The following is a 23,378-nucleotide window of genomic DNA, read 5'->3' as shown; positions in this document are numbered from 1 at the left end:
TCGTAGAAGATAGTATAAAGAAGAAAAGAACCTGCTTATAGACCTATTCCAACGATAAATGCCGCCCTTACTGATACGACAGCTCTATCAAAGTATGGACACGAACTGGTCAATGTCTCATCTTCGCCTTATATGCTACGAGTATAGATAGAGAAACGCCAAGACTTAAAATGGTCCAAGGGGGCCTTTGAGCAAATTCCGCTTTTTAGCTAACGTTGGTATTACGGGGGGTAAAATATTATGTTCGTTGAGTTCATGTGATAGCGGTCGTGAATCGTGTCGGAAGCAAGTTGGTACATGCCTCAACTGTGTGCATGCCGAGTAAGGCACGCAACAGTTTATTGGCATGGCAATTCAAGCGTCGCTGCTCTCAGCCAAATCCTCCTGTGTGGGAGGAAAATACTCCCTACAATCATTGTCAGTACCTGACCAAGCAGTGTGAGAGACGGGAAAGACTTACGGAATAGATTCCTCATAGGCGGTCACATCCTTTTGCTCAAAGTTACAGAAGATGACCCTCTCCAGCTTTCCAATGTTAGATCCAACGAGAAACTTTCGCACTTCTTTGATGGCATCCTCGGCAGCGTGTCGACTAGGATAACCATAGACTCCGGTGCTGATAGCAGAAAAGGCAATGCTCTTCATGCCGTTTTCGACTGCCAATTCCAGGCTGCGTCGGTAGCAGGATTTAAGGAGTGCGACGGGGTCGTCTTCCTTCCTGTAGATTGGGCCGACTGTGTGAATCACACGCTTGCAAGGCAGATTGTAGGCGGAGGTGATCTTTGCATCGCCAGTCTCGCATCCATCAAGATGGTAGCATTCTTCAACTAGCTTGGGACCTGCAGCTCGGTGAATGGCACCGTCCACACCGCCACCACCGAGGAGAGACTGATTAGCAGCGTTGACAATACAGTCCACTTGGAGCTTGGTGATGTCATTGCGGATGATGGAGATCGTGTTGTTGAGAGACTGAGTGGGCGGAAAGTTTGAGGACACCGGAACGAGCTTCTTCGTACGGTACAGAAGTGCAATAGTAGGGATATCAGCCAGGGCCAGAAGTGAAGACATGATGTAGAAGAATCCAGGTGAGGCTGGATCCAAGAGGAACTCGAAGAGGAATATTTACTATGGAAGTATTGGATTGGAAGCTCAAGTGGGGATAGGCCAAGTCCCACGCACGGACCATCCGTGGAGACACGGTCACGTGATTGTATCTATACATTGGGGATGGGAGCAAGTCTTTACCAGGAGAGCTGGAGATAAAAAGGGCAATAATCGATATTTTGGTAGAGAAAAGGCTTATATTTAAATATAGTCTACTTTGAAATCAACAGTCTCAGTGGTGTAATAAAGAAACCAACAATGTAAAAGAATACATATCCACACAATTGTAGGATGCATAAATTCCACGCAGAAGGCCAAACGAAAGTAGAGGGAACAAGACCCATTCCAAGTACTTTCTTGTTTCGTTATGAATACGATTATCCTAGGAACTCATGCTCTTGCTTTAAGCACCATCTAATAAATATCGAATGCCTTTGCCATAGGACCTGTCTAGATGTCTAGGGGTATATGACACGATACTCGTCTCTATGTACTTTGTCCTCCGCGCTCCACAAGGTACATATGTAACCTCACCCTAAGATTAAGTTTCGACTACTCCGTACAAGTCACCCCGCTGCGATGTACTCCATACGGCAAGCTGCATTGCATTACCGCCTGCACCTAGCCTAAAGAGACGGGCTTCTGTGCCGCTCAACACTAGGGACTCGTGTTCCAGATCCGGGCTCCTATCATTGGTCCTATAAGACACCAGGCAGAAAAGGTACGGGAGTACAGGGGTGTATCTGTGGCTTAAAACATCGACCCGGGAGCCAAGCCCGGGATTTGGCGTGGCAGTGGAGGAGCTAGCAGGAGAGGAATTGATTGGTGCAAGAGCTCGGTGACACATGGTTGGCGTTTTCTCTGTGGATCAGTCATGCCATGGTTTTTTCTCGAGGTCTACGCATGAAGTTTCTTCAAGTAAATATGAGAGAGGTGGAACTTAGGCACAGAAGTCACCATGCATGTACTCCGTACTATTGACTCCCACAAAATCATGCAAATCCCGAGTCGTAATTAAAAATAAAAACTGGAGTAAGCGGGTAGTTGGCTAGACTGTCCAGATCCCCGGCGCCTTGGCTGCGTTGGGATTAAGTACAGGCTCGGTTCGGGTCAAAGACCTCCTCTGTCAAGATATCAACCTTCTATCCTAGGCAATACTACTCCGTACTCCGTACTTGAACTTGGGAAATGACAGGGAGTACTTGGTATCGGATCAAGTTACTCCGACGTTCAAAGGGAATTATCCAGAGTGGGTTCATATTTTCTCTGGTCCACCTCTCTCCACCGTGAAGACCCTAAGACCCTACCAGACGCTGTCAGAACCTGTCAGAACCTGTCAGATCAGCCGTGGACCACCGTTTTCCAACGTCAGTTCCCCTTTCGACTAGCATGACATGGATCTGCGGGGACCCAGCCCATGTGTTTTAATGGTTATATTGGACGATTGCCGATCTCTCGGTTATGCTTGTCGATGACTTCTGTTCCAGTTGGGGGGGTTTTCCGCTAGTCCGTCCAGTTATCTTTCACTTGAAACGATAAAAATAGCATTGAGATAGTCTATTGGTTGGGAAATATCCGGGAAAAAGGGATGAAGTTATGGCTCCGCTCCCGAAATTGCCATCGTACTAGGACCATTTAGGACGAACCTGTTCTTCTTTTTTCTTTTCCATTCGGAGATTGCCATGAAAGTAAGGTTACTGGGTTAACAGAGATAGAGTGGATAAGATTTGTACTTTTGTCTTTTCAGAAACAGCTGCAGAGTTAAAAATAAAATAGGTCAAATTCAACTTAAAATGAAAAGCTACCCCCTACCTACGGAGTATAGGTACCTAGGTAGGTATCGCAGCTGTCAAATTCAAAGTTCTCCAATCATCTTCCTATTTGATATGTGGTAGCTCAGGTAGCTCAGATTTTAAAAAGTAAAAACAAAAGTTTATACGTCACCGGGGAAACCCTATTCGTTCAGGAATTAATACAATTAATTAATAATTCAACCGTGGAATGGGCTGGGCTTGTCAATGCATATGTCAAAAACTCTTGGGGTGCATTAACCCTGTGTCAAAATACTCCAATGGGCCATACCTGCAGCTTGGAATGTGCAGCTCTATGGAGTATCGGACCCTTGATTCCTTTGAGTTTGGAGGAAATGATTGGTGCGCTTGTATTCAACCAGTTCTCGCCTAATCGGCTATATGCTTACTGTATATTTGAAATGATCACTCGGTACGAGTCAGGTAGGGGAAATGTATATTTATTGAGAGATCTACAACCTATCCTTTTTGAGACCAATACGGAATATGGGAATATCATATAGAATATACCCAAGTGCCAAGCCACTTCGCTTATTTGAAGCTTTTGGTCCCCCCCAACATCCTTGCTAGTACATTGTATGACAGCGATAGGGACAGGTATCCATACAATCATCATCCACTTTGTCCAATAAAGAACCGTTTGACCCTTCACCGAGATGTAGCCGAGCCGGCCGCGCAACTCGAGACCGGAAGGATCTCCGTGCATATGATTTATGTATGTTGTATATAGCCAACTGCACGTACAACCTATTTCTATAGTACTTTGACTCCCTCGTCTACAAATGGTCTCGATTACAGCAAGCCTGCATCCAACGTAGATCAGTTCTCTGAGAGAAGCACTAAAGAAACTATTGATGTCGAGCACAGGATTCAAAAAAGTGCGAGGGATCGCCGAGCGGTCAAGTGCTTTCCAGCATATGCGGAGTATACAATATCGTATTGCGCCAGCCTCTATTTGGTGCCACGAGTGAGAAGATATATACTTTAAGAGGTATATAGAGATGGCGATCTGCTCAAAACAGGTAAGAATCGTACCTCGCAACGGATGCACATAGGGAACGTAGCATATCACCCAAAATTGACAACACCCCCACACGGCTGCAAATCTCCAGACATACCTAGGTATTTAGCAATCTTTTCTCCTCAGCCGTGTTGACCCGCAAAAAGACCAATTTCGCATGCGTCCTCCTTATGGAGTACGTATATATCATGGCAAGCACCAGCACAGGCCAAACGGCAGATGAAGTCCCGAGATCCGCATAAAAAGGTAAAAAGGTATACTTGATGAACATAACCTATAACTAATTAATATGATATTCTAGAAATGGAGCCATGCAAACCTAGAGCGGACTGACACGATCCACTGCGTATCCACCGGCGGATCTTAATCAATCCCAGCCGTTTTTCTCATTTCCTCACGTGGCTGAGTATGGAGTTATGGAGTATACGAGAGTGCAATCTCCCAAATCCCAGAACCCGATCTCGGTCCTTGGCTTCCTATTTATGTGATAGATTTTGAGAAGGGTTTGTTAGAGATTCGATTCGTCTTAGAGTAATATGCATACATAGTACATTGTCGATCCATGACTATCCATGACTCGGGTCTGTTTTCCGTACGGAGTACAAGATTGAGATCGCCAGGATGTTTATCAATATGTCTATCAATGCATGATTCATGTACTTCACACTCCTCGGCGGTATTCTCCGACATTCACTCGGAGATTTCAAAGGCGATCACGATGGTATCGGGATTTGCACAGATACCGAATAGTGTACTAGTGGAGTCCACATTCCCTTTTTTTTCCCACTGAAGATGGAGTGGAGCAGTGAAAACGGTCAATCCACTTGTAATCTCGTTAATCTCTCAGGAGAACCTTTGGGCTTGAGCTAGTCCCGTATCGGGACGACCTGCTGGCGCTAAGTGCCTAGTCTCTGAAAAGGAAAAAAGCGAAAACGAAAGGAATCAGAGAGAGTCCCGCCGATCGAAGCGGTCTATGTATCTGACTTGGTGGAGTCTGGGAACGGTCCGGCTTGATTTCCCCGTTTTTATTTGATTCTGGCTGTTTTGGCTGTTTTGGTTATTCTCCCCTGTCACCGTGGAGATTATTCCTAAATGTCGGTCTGCTCGAGAATCCACAGGGCAAATGACTAGATCCCTAAACCTCTTGGATATATTGTAGAGTTTTCTCAGATTGAAACGTGCAGCTGTCGTGAGCTGTCGTTGAACCACGCAGATCAGTGGCGATTTCACTATTCATAATTCCGTCCATAGGATGTCCCACGTTGATTTGAGGAGGCGAAAAAAAAGAAGAAAAAAAAAAAAAAAAAAGAAGGGAAAAAAGGACTAGGGGAATATCCATGTAAATCACTTATCACAATAGTATCACCGCATATATATTTCACAGGGCGGAGCCGTTACCAATAGTCCCCGTCTGAACTAGTATCAAAAGACAATTCCCAACTTTGGGATATCGTAGATCTGGCACGTTTCGATGAGGAGTTCGGTTCGATCTGTCACCCAATAAGACACAAGACATCTTGCAGGGTATAAATTCCCGTCATATTGCCGGAATAGGGCCACTCTTATCCCCTTCTGGCGCAATACAGCCAAAATCCCTGAAAGCCCTGGCTAGTTCACAAGAACCTTGTCGACGTTGCCGTTCCTTTGCCGTACGTGCAGATTGGCGTTGCAGATTTGACCTGATTTTTGAAAGATACACCCCATTTTCCCCACCTCGACTCCTCTCCTTGGTCAATTTCGGGATAGGATCGGACCCTCACTTCCTTTTCTCTTCCCTCTTGATCTTTTGGTCAACTTGCAGCTGTCAACTTACTCCTTTGAGACTAGAGATCGGAGAGATTCCCGGGTGTCTCCACTGGGCGAGTTAAATAATCCCCTGAACAGCCACACTTCGGAGTCTCGGGTGATGGCATGATGGTTTCTTTGTTGGGGGTATGGGGGTATGGGGGGTATTGCCGGAGATTTTACTGTGTACGGTGTAGGGACGTGAACCGTGCTGGGTCTGCACGGTTATAACATCCCGGTGAGGGGAATCTGTCTTAGCTCCCCTTTTCGGAGTTGAGTTACCAGATGACCTTGCAATGATTCCCGGCTGAATCGACGAAACTGCAAAGATCGGCTAGTATTATGTTGTAGTCTGGAATCGATCAAGTAGTCTGTACGGCGACAGCCCTAAATGATGTCAGTTCGACCTTATGGGCATCGGAGAAAGAGTGATAGTCAACGGTCGATGCGCACTAAAATTGGGTTCGCATCTTAAACTCTTGCCAACTTGAGGAAACTGAGTTGTCGCTCATCTCCTTGCGGTTAGGAGTCGTTACCCGTCTGTTTATGTATTCTCCACAATCGGGAAAACATTCCTATTGATCTTGTCAGAATCGAGCTCAGGGGAGAAACGGTTTTAACGGTTGTCGATCAACATACTCTGAGATCATTGTCTCCAGTCGTCTGCAGTGGTCTCCAGTTATTCTCTGAAGTACTTTTCTCTTCTTAGGCAATGATTTTCACATTTACTAGCGGTTGTATCGTAAAGTAAAAGTCATGAAAAAAAAAAGAGGCGCGTGGCCAAGGATCGGCATCTTCTCTAACTGAAGATAGCTTGGTGTGGGCGTCAAATCTCGTCGAAGATTCATGTCATTGGTTGCTAGACGTGAATTTCTGGTGAAGTGGTAGCCATCTCTCCAATATCTCCCTCAAATGGGGCCAGGGAGCGTAGGCATGTGAATATCTTTCAATGCCGAAAGCCACTCTTCAAGGATTTTTCTTCTCCACCAGACCCTTTCCTATATTTTGAAAACCTCCTTAAGACCAGTGATATTCTTAGTGGGACGCGACCCGTAAAAAAGAAACCACTTGTTAAGGCTGCGTAATGATCCTGCACTCCTAGTTGCCGTAAAAAGGCAACCATTAAAAACTGGTTCTGGTTTTTTCGCCCCCGTATTGAAAACAACCGGGTCAATTGCAATCGCAGAAATTATACTTCGATCGTATCTGATTCATCGTAGCGCACTGCGACCGGGCTAGTGCGACCAGTTGCGATTCTGATAGTTCAGATCGAAAGGCGCCGAGACATCGCGGGGAAATCCGGTGCCCCTGATGAATGCCCCAGGCACACTTTGTATGATGTACGGTCTACGGACTACTACAAATGTGACTATGGATTTCAGCCTCAAACTCATTATGATCAGTCTCATCGGGGTTCAGCATTGGGAGATTCTTACCTGAACCCTGTCTCTCCCAAAGCCCCATTATCGTGCGGGTGGAGAATCTCCCAATCGCAGAGAGATCCTTACTGCATTCATGTTCGGCAGATTGAGGTGACCTACCGTGCATGCGCTAAGTCTCCAGTGCGCACGGAATGCATCGCAGAGTGGCTGAAATCGTGAGATCCGGCTGGTGCACTGGTCTCTCGAGATGCAGCGACTACTGTGCAGATCGATTCCACGTCGATTTCGGACCCGTCAACAAGTCCTTTGTGCAGTTATACGGTTACACGCCGCGTTCTCATTCTTGGGGCAAACACCGGGCCAGTGCATGAGCGGATTCCTATGCACTGGGGATCAAATATGTATCAGAATCGGGATTTGCTCTTGCTTATATGCATGGAAAAGTTATCACAAATGACTTCAAGGCTGATTGAGGTGATCGCATCAGGCGTACTCCGTACGAACGTACAGCCTTGGTACAGCCGGTGAAAACCGTCGCAGATCAACCGCGTTGGCTATTACGGAGATCTCGAGGCGATTGCCTCCCTCCGTTGGGTCTTCCTCTTTCAGACCTTGTGCGGACCGTTGGGCCATACGATGTATATCGTACATCATTATGGGTCTCCGGGCCTCCCTTGAGTCTGTGCGCTCAAGTGAGATCAAGGAGGCGAATGGGGCTATGATAGCTGCCGTGCCGTGCCACGCTTGATAGGGATAGGTCAGACAATTTTGGACATTTCACTACGTTGAACGAAGTACAGAGTAGACTGTTAGGATTCCGGAGTCTAAAGGGAAAATATCGGATGACGTCCAACGTGGTGGGTCCGAGGACAAACTTAAAGCTCCAGAAAATAGATTTTCTCAATATGAGAGCTTTGATCCTTCAGCTTGAGACAGCTGCACAAAATAATAGGAATTAGTGGGAAAATATGGAATTTCCAAGACACTCTAGAGAAAGCGCCGAACACTATCGAAGCCGGGATTTGATCCTGGACTTTACGCAGGGCGCCTGGAAAGGCAACCGGCCCATATTCCTCTCTCTTCCTATTTTCCCGGGCTTTTCACGCTTTCAGCCAGCACAGTTTTCATACTGTAGATGTCAGGGTTAGGAAGGCTGGGATGGAGTGTAGCCCACGCGATCTCGTCAATAAACGTCCCGTGTTCGATCTCGATCTCTGTAAAGCTTATGCAACGTGTGTTGCAATACCCTTGCGATCCGATCCTTTCGGCGGGTACTCAAGGGGGTAACGTGCTCCGAGACTGACGAATTATTAATTAATTAATTAATTTTCATTTTTAGTGTGCTTTTCCCAGTTCTTTTTTTTTTTTTTTTTTCTTTTTTGCTTTTTCCTTTTGTGATCTCACCTGCGCCTGATCTTGGCTTGAAACGGGATTGTGGCTCAGTGACGTAAATAGTACTGAGTGGCTGGGTATTATTTCTGTTTGAATAGGTGTCAAGAGATGAGAGATTCACTATTGCATTGAGAAGTATGGACCTCGGGACAGCGCAAGTATAAGTAAGAAAATAGCGAAAATAAAAATAAAAATAAACAAACATGAAATAAAGTCGAGTGAACCATGGAACGTTGTAATCCGGACCACATCGGGCACTTTCAGATCTGACTGTGTAACCTCAGCCGGGGCCAGTTGCGATGGAAAGAGCCCCTCTGTGTCCCCATTCCAGAGATCTTGAATTGATGTATACTCCCCCTTGTGCATCTTGTGTTCCCCCTTTGTGACACTACTTGGGGTTGCATGTCCCCCAGACTCGATGCTTTACTTGGTATTTGAGTCATTTGTTCATCTAATCTGGGGCTGTGGGATGGGTTTTGCGCACAGGCTAACTACAGTATGCATGCTAAAGAGTGGACGGACCTCCCAAGGTCGCCTCCCAAGTTTGTTTGAACCCTGGACTACTGTAATATTGGTGGACAGGATGGATCTGACATCATATCCTTCACTATTAATAAGCCCGGTCAAACTCCAAAAACTTGGGTTTAGTTCGTGGCCCGAGGCTGACATTTTATCCACTCTGAATCGGAGATCTCTCTCATGTGACATGGATGCATATACATGTCCTCGTACATGATACTACTTGTCGTCAAGTCGATCTTAGGGTTTCTCTTTGATCACCCTGCACTATTTGGTATATACATAATAAATAACAAATAACATAGATTGATTCCAGAATACTAGGGCATAATGATGAGCTTGAACTATCGTCCACTAGCTTCTCTTTTTGTTGGACCACTCGGCCGGTATTCAGCCGTCCCTTAGCACGTTGAGAATCGGCCGTTTCTCTCGATCGATCCTAGTTTCTGGGGTAAGCTAATTCCATAATTTTCCCCCTTCTTTCTCTCTCTCTCTTTCCTATTTAATATTTACCAAATATGGTTGAGAATATATTGGATATTGGATAGTTTGTGGGTCATTACTAGGTAGATTATACATGTACTACAAAGATGTTAGAGGTTCCTGACCGGTGTCGCATTGTGTCTCTGGATAACAGACACCGAGGACACCCTGCAGTTTCCAGAAGTATCCAATTACGAAGCTAATTAGATAGTTACGCACATCGATGTAGTTTTGTACAGCCTCTACGGAGTACTCCATATACTATAAAGAAAACTATCTGTAATTATTCGTCTCCACTGAGATATCAACTAAAGACCTACAACAAAAAGCCTAACTAGTGATAGGTATGATCCCGATGACCCGCAGTTGGTAATTTGCCTTGTAAATAAAACCAGGTTATGACGATCTGGCAATTTCGCAGTAATTTTCCCCCTGTTCGGATCTCGATCTATTCCAAGGTTTTATGGTTTTATTTGATCTTTTTTATTTTTATTTTTATTTTATTTTTAAATTTAAATTTCTCTTTTCTCTTTTCTCTCTTTTTATTATTTATATATTTATATTTTGATAGCAAAATTAAATAAAAATAAAAATAATAAAAAAACATTAACTTCCTGTACTCCTCTCTAAGCTTCCCGTTTTCAATCTAAAGCCCGAAATGAAGTAGCCTCGATCCCCTTTGATTTTTGGTTTTTTGGCTTTTCCCCTCTCTTAAGGTGTCTTTTATATTTATCCCCATTCCACCTCGTGCTTTCATATTTGGATTGACATTCCCATTTCCACGCTTTATATCCCTTGCGTTTGCGATCTTGACTTTTCTTTTTTCCTTTTTCTTTTTTTGGTTTTGATCAAGGTTTTACGAGACTTTTTTGTGTTGGAGGGGTTTATTTTATTCTTCCTCTCTATCTATTTCTCTCTCCCTCTTTATTTTCTTTCCTAAGTTTGATTAATTTTGACTTGGGGGAAAAAAAGAAGAGAAGAGACAGGCAAAGAAAGAAAAGGAAAGAGAGGTAATTGCTGGTTAACTCATTGGGTTACTCGGGCTCCATCTGAACGCCACAGCTTCCAACGCCCCCCGGGATCTTTGGATCGGTTGGATCTTGGGATCTGGGCCTCTTTTCCATCACATTCGGCACGAACAGGTGGAACACTTTTCCCTTGTCGCACGAGAAGGCGACTTTCAGGCGACCTCCGTTGAACTTTGTTTTATTCCGGGGGATTTATTTATCAACGTGATGGGGTCTTTGGAAGCCGCATCTAGGCACAGGTTGGTCTTGCGAGCTCACTGGCAGTCTTCCATTGCTGACCAAGCTTCGATTCACAGAGACCCTTTACCCGCGATAGGTTTCCTAGGGAAAGACGGATCGGGATACACCTCGAGACACCCTTCAAGCACTGGTTCTCCAACTCCTCTGATGAGTCCCAACGCCATGTACACCGGACAACCCCTGCCTTACTCCTACGCGTCGAATGCACCACCAGGGTACATCTCGTCGCCGGATACACGTCGCACCCTTGAAGATGAAAAGGAAAAACACACTCCAAGGCAATCCCTCCCATCAATCCACGAGGCCCTTGGAAATGACAATCCTCTCCCATACCCTGCATCTACCTTCGCTCAACCACCACAATCCGCACACCCTGCGCCGCCTTCACATCTCGTCGGACGACCGAGCGCAGAAGGTCCAGCTGGACCACCCAATCCCTTTTCCAATGGACCGACGGGGCCCTTAATGCGGGAGCCCGGTTACCCTCATCAACCTCAGCTGCAGGATACATCGCGCTCCAGTCTCACCTCTATCAACACACAAGATTCGCGTAACCCTTCACTCCACTCCCTCAGCACCGGCAAATCCCCTACACAGAGCGCCAAGACAGGTATCACCTCGGTTGAATCGCAAAATTCATCTGGGTATGAGTACAGTGCGCCAACCTCCGCCGGTAGCGTGGCTTCGCCTAATGGTTACGGCCATTTCCCTCCGAATTACTCCTTCCAATCTCAGTCCGGCCACCCATACCCTCCTCCCTACGATCGTCCCTACATGGGGGCACCACGTGTGGAAGAAGTCAAAGGTGGGTTTGTGGGTCGACCAGGTCCTCCCCATAGCGACTCTGGAAAACGACATCTTGACATCTACGATGTGGAGACATCTTTGAATGAGGTATGGATTTTCCTTTTTCTTCCCTTTCTTCGAATGGCTTGACCATCATTTCTATTTTTGGACCACATGGGACAAAATTGATCAATGGCTTGTCAAATTCAAATCTCCGGAAATTACATGTGGGCTGACATTGTGGACCAGATTGCCGACTTAAGTACGCGAACCCTGGACTTTTCACGGCACTACGCGGCTCGTGCACATCAGACACAGCGTTCTGGCCCGCTATTAGGGTCCCTCCCCTCGCTAAATGAGGTGGAGGACATGCTCCATATGCAACGGCGGAACCAAGATGCCCTGATTCGGATACGTACAGCCGTGGTGAACCAAGAACAGGCTCTGGCCGAACAGATGGCGCAGCGGAAGGCGTTCAAGACCGAAGATGACCACATGGCGATGTACCAAGAAGAGTTCAAAGGCACGGGCGGTTTTGCAGGCGCAGACCCAAAGAAACGGCGTGGAGTAAGTTCTGGACTCTCGTTTCCCCTGGATTGACACCTTGTCATCCACCCCCACACCCTTGAATGTGTTTGGCTAACCCCCGTTTTACAGAAGGCGGCCCCTCCTGGTCGTTGCCACAGCTGTAACCGAGCCGAAACACCAGAATGGCGTCGGGGCCCAGATGGTGCCCGGACGTTGTGTAACGCCTGCGGTCTACATTACGCCAAGCTGACGCGCAAGATGGGCGCTCACAAGGCGGTAAGTATGGGTTCAAATCTGAAGCCCAAGTCGGTTCTCAACTCCGCCTCACCAACCAGTCATTAAGCTTCTTTTCTTTTCATGTGGCGTTGAAAAAGGTGGGAAATAGAAGGCAAACGGAGTTCAGTGGCCATTTTACTTTGGGAATTCTGCTATCTTTTCCCTGTTCGGCATCTTCTCTGATTTTTATGTCTTCCCTTTGTGATCTTTTTTATTTATTTTGGGACCTTCCCTACTCGGTGCTCTATATAATACCCCCCAACAGCTTCCAAGGTACTGGGAGAAAAACGGCTTCAGCATAGATATTCCCCCTTTGATGATTCAATAGCCATTGGCCTTTCTGAAACTGGTTGCTTTTTCTGGTTTTTTCTTTTTTTCTTTTTTCTTCCTTTTCCCTCTTTTACCTTCTTACTGTTCCGGTCCAATGCCGTTATTGGTTTATACCCTGCATTTATTTCGTTCCCTGAACTGTTCTGTTCGAGTATGTCCCTGATATGATGTGTGTACGATCGTGTCTCATTCAGCGTTACATTTATGGTTCCTAGTCGATATTTCATATTCGATCAAGGTTTTATGACACTTTCTTTTATCCTTCAAGTGGAAATGGAAGATTGTTCGGATGGCAATACCAATTGAATATCAAAATCTCAACTTTACAAATCCAGTCACCACATGTAGTCTCGGCCGTAAAACTTCGCCGCAGGGGCTCGGTACCGAATGCGGTTCCGGGCCAACTTTATTTATCTATAATTATCCATGGATATCTACGCCCATATGGCATGACCTCGAATATTTCTTTTCTGATTGCAGTTCATTCTCTTAATGGGTATTGGCCACATGCATTGTGGCAATGGGAAATATGGCATGATCTCTTGGCTGTTTTACAAGGCCCGATTCGCTGTACAATAGATATTGGTACATGCCAATGGGCTAATAAATGGGATATTAATATTAATGGAGTTCGTAATTTATTTAATTTGGAAGCGGGTTTCAGATCTTCAATATATTGTACGGAGTATGGTGGAACCCGATTATTCGAACTTTCAAGGTTTTCCTTCCAAGGTTCCTTTCAGAGGGAAATCCTCTACGGAGCGAGGAAAAACAACCAATAGCTCGACTAAGAATTAGTTTGGCCGATTCGACTAGCGGGGTTGGCGTGCGATCATTCCAAGATTCGCTGCAAGTATTTGTGTTTGGATAATCAGATCTGATCTACGGAGTATTCGGATCGGGATCGGAGAATCGGACATGCGATCTCAGAATTAAATTTAGATTAAATGCATATTAAATACAGAATATCTCTAGTGCATAACCCAGTGAATATCAACCAATATACAGGTAAGATTCTACTATACTATAATGTGACATAATATCTATATCAAATTTAATACTTTATGCGATCTTCTGGTAGCCTTATTTACAGACCGCCACATTCCAGTGGACCGTACATTGTATGTAAGGTACCTAGGTACCTAGGTATGTAATAGGTGGATCAAAAAGCCGTGTCTTAAGATTTGTCATTGTCGAGATTGACAGCTTAGATACTGTAGTTCATGAGTCCATATGGGGAACCCATGTTCGGAGGAATCGGCAGGTGTTCCCATTCCGATAGTTTGGAGAGTTTCCATAGTCTGTCCGGGGCTATGCTCACTAGACTCACTTAGAGCATTTGACTTTGTTAGTATACGTAAAAGTCGATCAATTTGGGGTTCCTTTGTTTTCTCATTCCTTTTGTTTACTTTTAATGGGTGGGGTATGTGAGTGACAATGTCGGAATATTATTTGCCATGATAATTCGTACATTCTGAGGAAAGAAGCTAGCAGGGTTGGCAAACCCCGAATCGATCGAGATCCCAGATCCCGGATCCCACGTTCGCCTATCCCTGTGAGGATCATGCCATTAGCCGTACCCTGTACCAACGTTCTTTGGCTTCTTAATTTTGCCTACTACAACAATTGTGTAGGCTACTAAGTAATATTTTCTATAGATCTATCTTTCTATAGATCTATCTAGGTATAGACCCAAAAAGGAGAAACAAACTTCGGAAATTAAGCCGAAAAGGCAAAACGTGGCATAGAGCCAATCTTGGAAAGACCCATGGAATGCAATTTCCGTTTTGGGGCGTGCTGACTTATCCCCCAAAGCCCCCGGGGCCCCTAAAGTAGGAGGTGGACACCTGGGGCTCTTCATGTTACATTCTCTCCACGGAGTATCCTACGGAGTACAAACGATATGGCATGATACTCCTTGCCACATAATGGCATATGGACTCGAACCGATTCTCTTGTCCCAGCGACCTTCATTTCCACTGTTTTCTAGCATCTTCCTGACTCGCCCGAGACATGGCCGAGACACGGCCGACAAAGCCACACGGCAGTTTTTGTACGCTGTTTCCCAGAGACTATTTTCTTCTAGGCGGCAGGCCCCATACGGTAAAGAGATGGGTGGCACCATAATAGCACCATAACTCGTATGTGGCGCAATGGACCCTTCGGATCTCCATGAGCATCTCCATCTCGTACCGGAGGATCATAGAGAAGGAAAAAGGGCTAGTGAACTTTCGCGTATCCATTTATCGCGCTTGGACAACATTGCCGAATGAGCTTCGGCAGATAACCGAGAAAGTGAAAAGCGTACTCCGTATATGGACGGAAAAGGAATATCACTCCACGAGCTAATAATAATTTCTGGAAGTTCTATGATCACCCTTTTGGCTATACTTACCTACATAGTACTCCATATGTATTAGAATAATCTGCCTATAACGCTGTTGATCATCCGTAGGCTTGTGCTGTGCGGCCTATAAGCCTTGGATCGGTGGCCGACACAAACTCTATCTTGTGAGATCGTATAGATCGCATTAAATAGTTTGCTGCGGCGAACTGCGAACTGTTCGTTGCGGGGCGCGGTGACGACGGCGACGGTTTCTGCGGTCAGAACTCTGTTTGGAATAAAAATGGCGGTGTATTCCTGCGAAGGTCCACGCGACCTAACCTTGTGGCAGATTGCCAGGAGCTAAAAGGCGCGCAGTGGTACTCCGTATTCCGTACTCGTAGATCGGTATTTGAATCAGGCTCTCAGCCCTCCCGCGCCATGCCGAGCATGCCAAGTTAGGGATGGAACAGCCTGAGTGGAGCATAAGGTTCATGTTCTTTTCTTCTTTCTGTCTTCCCTGTCTTAGCTGGTTGTAGTATATGGTAGCATGCTATTGCTTAGGTAGTAATCAGTATGTTGTGTACAATATAGACGATCGGACTTCGCCGTGAAAGACCGAAATAACGGACTTGCATTAGCACTCATGCGCATTTCTATATTATTGCATTAATATTTACCTAAAGCCAGACATTACATTACCAACTGCAGCGGATCTATCCGAAACACCAAGTTCAGCACCCTACTCCGTATGTAGGTATGTGTTTCCGGTATGTTGTACTCCCAAGTCATTTAGTAAAAAATGTCACGATCATCTTCTTCACAAACTCTCGCAGAAACTTAATTAATCTGGAAATCAGCTAACTTTACTCTAATTGGATGGAGTTTAACCCCGGCCAAACTCCTTTCGTTTCGTTTAGATTTTTGATTCGCCCAACGACCGGTTGTTTCCGGGTGAAACTGGATCTGGCTGACTTCGTGGCTGACATATTGAATCGACTGACCGGAAATACCGTTCTTGGTGGGAAAGTCTATCTGACTGGAGCCAATAGTAGGAGATTGTGGGTGGAGATCGAATTAGCCTACCTGCGGACTGGGTCCGACTATTGTATTTCAATCTTGGCTTCGTTTCTTTTGGTTTTTGATGATCTGTGTATTTCGTGTAATACATCCAATATTTGGGTAAACAGATAGGGAGATATTGTACCATCCAAGTAGAATGTACTGCAAGCTACGCAGACTTTTTCCAATAATTCAAGTCTGCATCCTCCCTGAGATCGAGAGAACTGCATCTGCCCGAAATCCCAGATCGAGCGTCCGAGATCTCCCGCGAGATGTACGAGATGGCTTGCAGGAAGATGCATACACTGTATGTTTTGATTCGGCCAGGTCGCATTAGAAAAAGGAGGCAACCATTTTAATAAAAATCACTAGTCTTGCATGAAAGTTTCAAATCGTAGAATTTCAGCCCCACCCGATCTTGTTGATGCGGTCCACAGGTGCAGGCGATCCTTGCTCAAGCAAGCATCCCCCCACCTGCGATCTGAGATTGGCCCCAAGCAAGCGCTGCAATCGAGGCGGTGAGCGTTGGAATGAAGTACAACTGGTACCCACCATAAAAAGGGGTGAGCAGGTATTGTATCGGAGTCATCGGCATGTGAGATCCTCCGTGGGCTGTGTCTCGAGTGAATTTACACGCTCTGGCCACGTCACGCGTCCGATCCATTCTGATATGCCCATTCTCCATGCGAGTCCGGTGAGATCTCACACGCAGTCAATGTATGTCGTAAATCGGAACTGCTAGTTCATGTACGGAGTAGCTGTGGAGACGGCATGGTTCGTCTGGCATGGTTTTGCTTTTTGATGGGATCTGCGCGATAAGCGCCTGGAGTGGAACAACTAGAGGCGAGATGTGCATACAACCAATATACTAGCTGTGAATGGACCTTTCAGCGACCCACTTATCAAGGTCTCCATGTACGGAGCATGAACTATGCACTCCGTATGTACAAAGTATATGACTGTAACTGTGTCTAACTGGGTGAGACATATGGATCTAGGAAGACAAAAATATAGTTATTGAATCTTCCAGAGAGTACGGGAGGAAGGCAACCATGGTTCCGGGATACGAGTGCTCCAAAGCTTGTCTATATAATCGATCGGCGGAATTGAATCTCGATATCGATCTGCAGTTTTAGTGAGCCTAACGGGACATTTATAGATTACACGCGGCTCCAGCTCGACAATAACTGGAATAGCCGAGGCAGACACTTTTTATGTTTCTGTCACCATGCAATATCTAGATTACGTGTCTTAATTTTTCGATATTAAAGAGGAAGTATCTACTAGTTTCTTGGCGTAATTTGACTCCGATCCACCTGGGCAGTGATGCAATACCCGCGTGGTAGGTGGATTTGGACCGAGGGATCCATGGTTCGATACCTTTGGTTCGCACCTGGATCTCGGGTCGAATTCCCACCAATGGATTGACTTGTAAGCTTACTGTATGTAGACTGTATACTCTACCCAGGTACCATAATTACAGTGCAACCACGACTTCTACCGCCAAAAAGCCTGCGCAACCGAGTTGATATAGTCGATCCCGTCTTTGCGCCATGTATCAGCCTCCATATGACTGGTAGTATTAGCATTGAAACATAGATCAACGGGATCGCTCGTGGAATAAGAATCCCAGTGCACAGATCCATCCACGACACCCGGGTTTGGATCGAGGTCGTGGATAAAAGATGCCCACATGCTCGTCATCATAGAACTGAGGTCAATGTATGACTGCGGTACCCCGGCAAACGGCTTGCCGTAGTGATATCCAATCCCCGCAAGGTTGTGGAACACAAATGATACCTCCTCGAAATGAGTCACACCCGAAAGGGGTGGCACATCTGCCGACCGCACGTTGAACCGATAGCAGTATGCTGGGGTTGATGTCTCGGCCCATGCTTCGCATTGTCGCCGCCGATTGGCATGCATAGCGTAGTCACCTGCAAAGGCTGAGGTACGGCGCCATTGGTGGCCGTTTGAAGGCACGCGCTGATCTCCGAGATATGCTGGAATGCCCTGCGATGGGTCATCGGGGTAGAGTTCGAGGATACGTTTGGCGACAGAGGGGGGTGTTTGAAAGTTTAATCCGCCATCTGGACGGGTTAGCTGCTGAGACGGTAGCGTAGAACAACTTGTATACATACCTGTTAAGTATTGATACCATTGCTCTGTGGTGTTGATCCCCGTTGGTCCGAAAGATGTCCCTTCGTCCGTGTTGCTGCCCGACATGATGGGAACTTTCACGAATGCATGCTTGTTCAGTTGGATACTACCCCAGTTCGGAATGAAGTCCCCGTCCACGACCGGCGAGAAGTTGTAGTCAGAGATGCCCTCCGTGCCATTTAGAGCAGCGTTAAGGGTCTCGAATGGTACTCCACGAAGACACTGCAATGAATCCACGACATTCGAGCAGCCTACCTTGGAGGCCAATGTGTTGTATTTTGATTGGAACGTCGTGTAATTCCCCGCACTGGCGGTTATTGACCCACCAGACTGCATGATGCCAGCCCGGAACAGCTTGTCATCCCGTCCATTGTATGCTGTAAGGTGATATCCCACTGACATGGCACCTGCTGACTCGCCCCATATGGTGACTTTCTCGGGATCGCCGCCAAAGGCGCCGATGTTCTCCTGGACCCATTGAAGCGCCAGCCTCTGATCTCTCAATCCAAGATTGGTGTTTCCGCTGCCGGAGACCTGACTCGAGCTTATAAAGCCCCACGCTGACAGTCTATAGTTCAACGTGACAGCGATGAACGGTTTGCCTTGGAATTCTAGTTAGACCAGGCTTCCAAGTAGCCAAAGGAGTGCGAGAACCCTACCAATTTGATACGAGTTTTCCACAATTTCAGACATGTTGTAACGCTCATCAGCCCCAGAGCCTTGATAAAACCCACCTCCATGAATCCACACTCCAACGGGAAGTTTCGAGTCCTTGTTGGTGGATGAACCCCGGATTACGTTCAGGGTAAGACATGCTTCTGACTGAGGATACCAAATAGAGTCCGTCTAATTTCCGCGTTGGTACGAATCATCCTAGAACACAGGGAAGTTTGTACTTACACCATATCCAACACAGATATCCGAGTACTGTGTCGCATCGCGTGTACCATCCCAGCTCTCATTCAATGACTGCGGTACAGTAAAGCGCAGATTACCCACTGGCTGCTGGGCATAAGGCATCCCCAGGAAGAAATCCTGGTTGTACGTTGAGCTTCGCACTCCAGTATAGGTTCCATTGCGCACTGCCACTGTGGGAGATGACTTGGTAGGGACAGCATGGACTGCTGTCCATAGTAGAAAGCTGGTCGCAAATCCAATCATAATAATATAAATAAACACACTCTTGCCCACACTGGTCCTCTCATCGTGTGTCGGTTTACGTTCCATTTATATACTCCGGATTAGTACACATATCGTCATTATCGGAAGTCTGGGGATGTGTTGCGGGGAAGCCCCATAATCGCCTAAATGGTTATGATCGACACTCGGTAGATGTGAACGGCTGATATGTGCTCCGGTCATGCTGTAAAAACAAGATACATAGCAAGTCGGAATAATAGGCTATATTGGAGTAGTATCCGGATGACAAGAAATGGGCAGGTGGGATGGCCTAAGCCTATTCATCCACCAATATCCCTTCAGGATGTCCCGGGATATTGAGTTTCATCGTCATTTTCTCAAAAGTTTGACGGACGATTGCCTGTTTTGGTCATAAGCCACGTTGATCAATCCGAAGATTAACCGAAGCTTTTGCGTTGGCCGAGGTAAGTGAGTGCTAATAGGTTTATATTGAATCTATTGGGACGTTTTGAGACACGCCAAAAGGAGATACAAACCCAATATATCATCAACGGGTCTGGTAGTCTAGCAGCTGCCACATGCCCTCTGATAGTAACACAAGAATCAAGTCCAAAAAGGGATGGAAATCCGGACCAAGCACCAAATAAGCGTGACACGAAGCATTTACCCTTGTATGACAGCAAGATCGCAAGGTTCCTGAAATTCTGAATCGGACAAAGTTAGACAAGAGTGTAACAGACCGAAACCATAGACCCGATAGGCACTGTAACGGTAACAGCAGTGGAATAAATAGTGACCATGTACATACGTAGGTACACATGTACATCTAGTTGTTTGCTCGTGGAAAAGAAGATAGAAGATATAACAAGACGGTCTCCCACTATAATGATTATTTCGACTTGATGCCTTCCAACTAAATCATGCCATCAGCAATGTGCCGGTCATTACCAACCCGCCCTCGCGCTGGGCCAGCAATCCAACTAGAATCCGAGGAAACAGCCGCCATTATTGCAGTCACGCAAGGCTTCCTCGCAGCACTGAGCAGCAAGTCGCGCGCCGATTTCGAGAAACACTGTGTCCGAGCAGGAGGAATGACACTCTCGCCTCCATCTCCCACTTCCCTGCGCTTCTGTACGATTGGTTCGTTCGTTGAACATGTTGCTGGGCTCAAAGACGATATCGATGAGCGTATCTGGGATCCCGAGGTGAAGGTGCACGAGACAGGAAGCCTGAACTTGGCCGCCGTGTGGGCGCCATTCCGGGCAAAGATTAACGGCGTTGTGGATCATGTTGGTGTCGAACTTTTCGTTTTGCATAAGCTCAACGGTGAATGGAAGGTGACGGGGCTGGCGGACTCCTGTCGGTTGCCGACTGAGGAGGAAATGTTGCTGGAATGAGTACTTTGGTTGGAGGGACACTTAAAAGAAATGAGAAAATTAAAATCCATCAGATGCTGTGACAAGGAAGGCTGCCTCGAATTGTCATGAATATGTGCAAATTATTTCAAGTTTCCGTCATACATGCTCACACTCTGGATATCTAGTTGTATGTGTATGTGTGTGTGTGCGCGTGTGTGGATGTGTGTAGATGCCTCTGGTCTAGACCGTTTTGCCCCGGAGAAGTTCCCATCCAACTGATCCCTTTTTGCCCTCTTTGACAGTCATTTCCTCGACGGCCTTCACTAGATCGTAGGTGATCCCCTCGGAGACAACACTGTCCTGCTTGTAGCTAGGATGCTTGGCTACAAACTCACGCATCCAACGAGCCCCAGTCCAAAGGGTTCCGTCGGCTCGCTTGCGAATCAAATCAAGATAGCTGGCCAGGAAACACCTCGTCTCGACGTCAACATTGACACTGTTGAGGTAGGACTCCACAAGCGGGATGAGTCCCGGGAATGATCCGTCTGCGCATCCATTCACAATGTCGTCAATTGTCATGAGATCAAACTCCATCTCAACGGGACCAAGAGGAGGAGATGGAGGCGGGGTGTTCACAGCAGAGGATGCCGTGGATGAGAAGGTGCTGCCGTTCGTCGACTGTTGTGCGCTTCTGGGCACCCTGCGAGGGAAGGGGTCCTTGCGGAACCAGAACTTCCGATCAAGAACAGCGTTGCGAGCGTGTGCCGTCTCCATATTCTCTGTAGTACGCTGGATCGGGATGTAGAAGTTGAGATCGAAGCTCAGGATGGCACGAGTGACAAGGACGATGAAAATGCTAAATGCGGCGTTCTCGAAATCCGTGATTTGGATCTCCATAGACCGGAACTCAACTCTCCAGCCAATATCATCTTTATCAGGTGGCGGCGGCTTGAAGCGCATGTGCTGCCAATTAGTGGACTGTAAGTTCTCAAAGTGGTCACTCTTGTTAAGATCCAGTTCTTCAAGATCCTCAGAGAAAATGACCAAGGGATCACGGATAAACAAGTGTGCAAAGTGCGTCGCAAGTAGATCATCCATTCCTCCCTCCATAAGGCGTTTCTTAATATCCTCATCAACGACTAGATCGGGATCGAAGTACTCCTTCCGGAGGCGAGGATCCTGAGATATGTAAGTCGAATTAGAGGCATATCGCGACTTGGGAATTCTCCACCGGTCGTTCTTGATAGGCTGCAGGAGGTTAGTTCTGTGAGCCAGGGGTATGATGCCGGAAAACTTACAGCTTCGCCAAGTTCCTCACGTGTCCTGTCATCGACTGCATTACCAATTTGGTTCCATCGCACGTCTGTGTCCACTAGGAAGCCTTTATAGATGGGTGTAGCCGCGGTCAGGGCCAGAAGAATGGGTCCCAAAGGACTCAGTTGATCATAAAGTCTTCTACCCTCTGTCATATTCTTTGCTTGAAAGGTTATCTGCAAGCAACAGCTGCCCATTCCGAATGCCATGGCGTCCATGTAGACGTGATCGTCCTTGGCGGCACCGTTGCGGACGTCGTCATCCTCGGGCCAATTATGAAGGTCATAGTTAACCGTGGGATCCTTGAATGGCCTGGGAGTATTTGTGTCATGGAAAACAGGCACATTCAGCTCGACCTTGCGCCCTCTCCGGGATCGAATATTGGCAGCCAGAGTCGGGAATCGGATATGGGGATTGGCAATCTCATCAGGAACAAACTGCGAGCGGAGAGCTGGTCCAGACGGGGGATAATATGGCTGGATGTAGTCATCCTTGGTTCCTAACCGAGGGAAGGTTGTGAGGGTGATGGGGACTTCATTCGGAGCCATGTGTGCTTTCGCAACTTCTCGTCTTGGAGGCTATTAGCATATTTTAGGTCAAGTCGTGTTGCTAAAACAGCTCACCTCCACTTCATATTAGACTCCACCTTGAGTAGGTCTTTAAACCCGATTCCCCAAGGCTGTCCAGGAGTAGCCTCCAACATGAACCTTCCAAATTCGGGGTGGAAATGCGGCGGATCCTCCCCCTCACTGACTGTTGTCAGATATACTAGTACCTGTCGGAAATTAAATCACAACTCACTGGTCCCCAGTTTCACTGCCCTTGCCGGAACCGGACTTCCACAACTCCTCGTCTCTGGCAAGCGACTTCAGGATCTCAGCCTGGGCTAGAGATAGCCGTGATTTCTTCGCCGCGTCGTCGAGAGCTACCACGAGGTATTCGACCTATCGTAGAGGATATCAGTCAGCGATGGTGACTGGGAAACAACTATACGGGCCGGAACAACATACCTCATCGCCCCAAAGAAGAGCATCGCGTTCTTTGCCTCGTGCCCTGCGCCAATTGGCAAGTAATTGCTAATCAAGTCAGACACCTCGAGGTTTGTCGATCTAGACGAATCGAACACATGCGGCATACCTCGATACCCCACTGACGCACCTGGCCCGCCTTTGTCTTGGCTTCCGGCCATTCCAGCGCTGTTCCGAGAGCTCTGCTTGAGATTAGACGGATTCCGAAATAGCAAATCAAGCCTCTCAGAAGACATACAGAAGTCCCATTGCGTCAAAGATGTATGTCTCCCAGCTGGCAAACGCAAAATGCCTAGGCACAAGTATAG

The 23,378-nt window shown here is 46.8% G+C and overlaps 5 protein-coding genes across 5 annotated transcripts; 2 read left to right on the top strand and 3 right to left on the bottom strand.

Annotated features, from left to right (window-relative positions):
* Positions 1-354: 354 nt before the first annotated feature.
* Positions 355-1,068, bottom strand: N7489_008463 (macro domain-containing protein; the record flags this gene model as incomplete). The annotated part of the gene is made up of 2 exons (XM_056714213.1): positions 355-406; positions 461-1,068. 2 exons carry the CDS (start codon positions 1,066-1,068, stop codon positions 355-357), a joined length of 660 nt encoding a protein of 219 aa, XP_056561835.1.
* A 9,664-nt stretch (positions 1,069-10,732) lies between these two features.
* nsdD (GATA-type sexual development transcription factor NsdD) lies at positions 10,733-12,421 on the top strand (the record flags this gene model as incomplete). The annotated part of the gene is made up of 4 exons (XM_056714212.1): positions 10,733-10,764; positions 10,822-11,659; positions 11,801-12,118; positions 12,209-12,421. 4 exons carry the CDS (start codon positions 10,733-10,735, stop codon positions 12,419-12,421), a joined length of 1,401 nt encoding a protein of 466 aa, XP_056561834.1.
* A 5,146-nt stretch (positions 12,422-17,567) lies between these two features.
* N7489_008461 (uncharacterized protein) lies at positions 17,568-19,391 on the bottom strand (the record flags this gene model as incomplete). Its single annotated transcript, XM_056714211.1, has 4 exons — positions 17,568-18,160; positions 18,212-18,832; positions 18,890-19,076; positions 19,131-19,391. 4 exons carry the CDS (start codon positions 19,389-19,391, stop codon positions 17,568-17,570), a joined length of 1,662 nt encoding a protein of 553 aa, XP_056561833.1.
* An 899-nt stretch (positions 19,392-20,290) lies between these two features.
* Positions 20,291-20,767, top strand: N7489_008460 (uncharacterized protein; the record flags this gene model as incomplete). The annotated part of the gene is made up of 1 exon (XM_056714210.1): positions 20,291-20,767. One exon carries the CDS (start codon positions 20,291-20,293, stop codon positions 20,765-20,767), a length of 477 nt encoding a protein of 158 aa, XP_056561832.1.
* Positions 20,768-20,968: 201 nt separating this feature from the next.
* On the bottom strand, positions 20,969-23,319 carry N7489_008459 (glutamate--cysteine ligase; the record flags this gene model as incomplete). Its single annotated transcript, XM_056714209.1, has 7 exons — positions 20,969-21,976; positions 22,027-22,612; positions 22,666-22,791; positions 22,844-22,986; positions 23,053-23,118; positions 23,180-23,252; positions 23,309-23,319. 7 exons carry the CDS (start codon positions 23,317-23,319, stop codon positions 20,969-20,971), a joined length of 2,013 nt encoding a protein of 670 aa, XP_056561831.1.
* Positions 23,320-23,378: the final 59 nt, after the last annotated feature.

Source organism: Penicillium chrysogenum (assembly GCF_028827035.1).
Source record: "Penicillium chrysogenum strain IBT 35668 chromosome Unknown utg000005l_segment0_segment0, whole genome shotgun sequence".
Classification (NCBI taxonomy): Eukaryota; Fungi; Ascomycota; class Eurotiomycetes; order Eurotiales; family Aspergillaceae; genus Penicillium; species Penicillium chrysogenum.
Note: the sequence above shows the minus strand (reverse complement) of the source record. Positions and strands in the feature narration are given on the sequence as shown.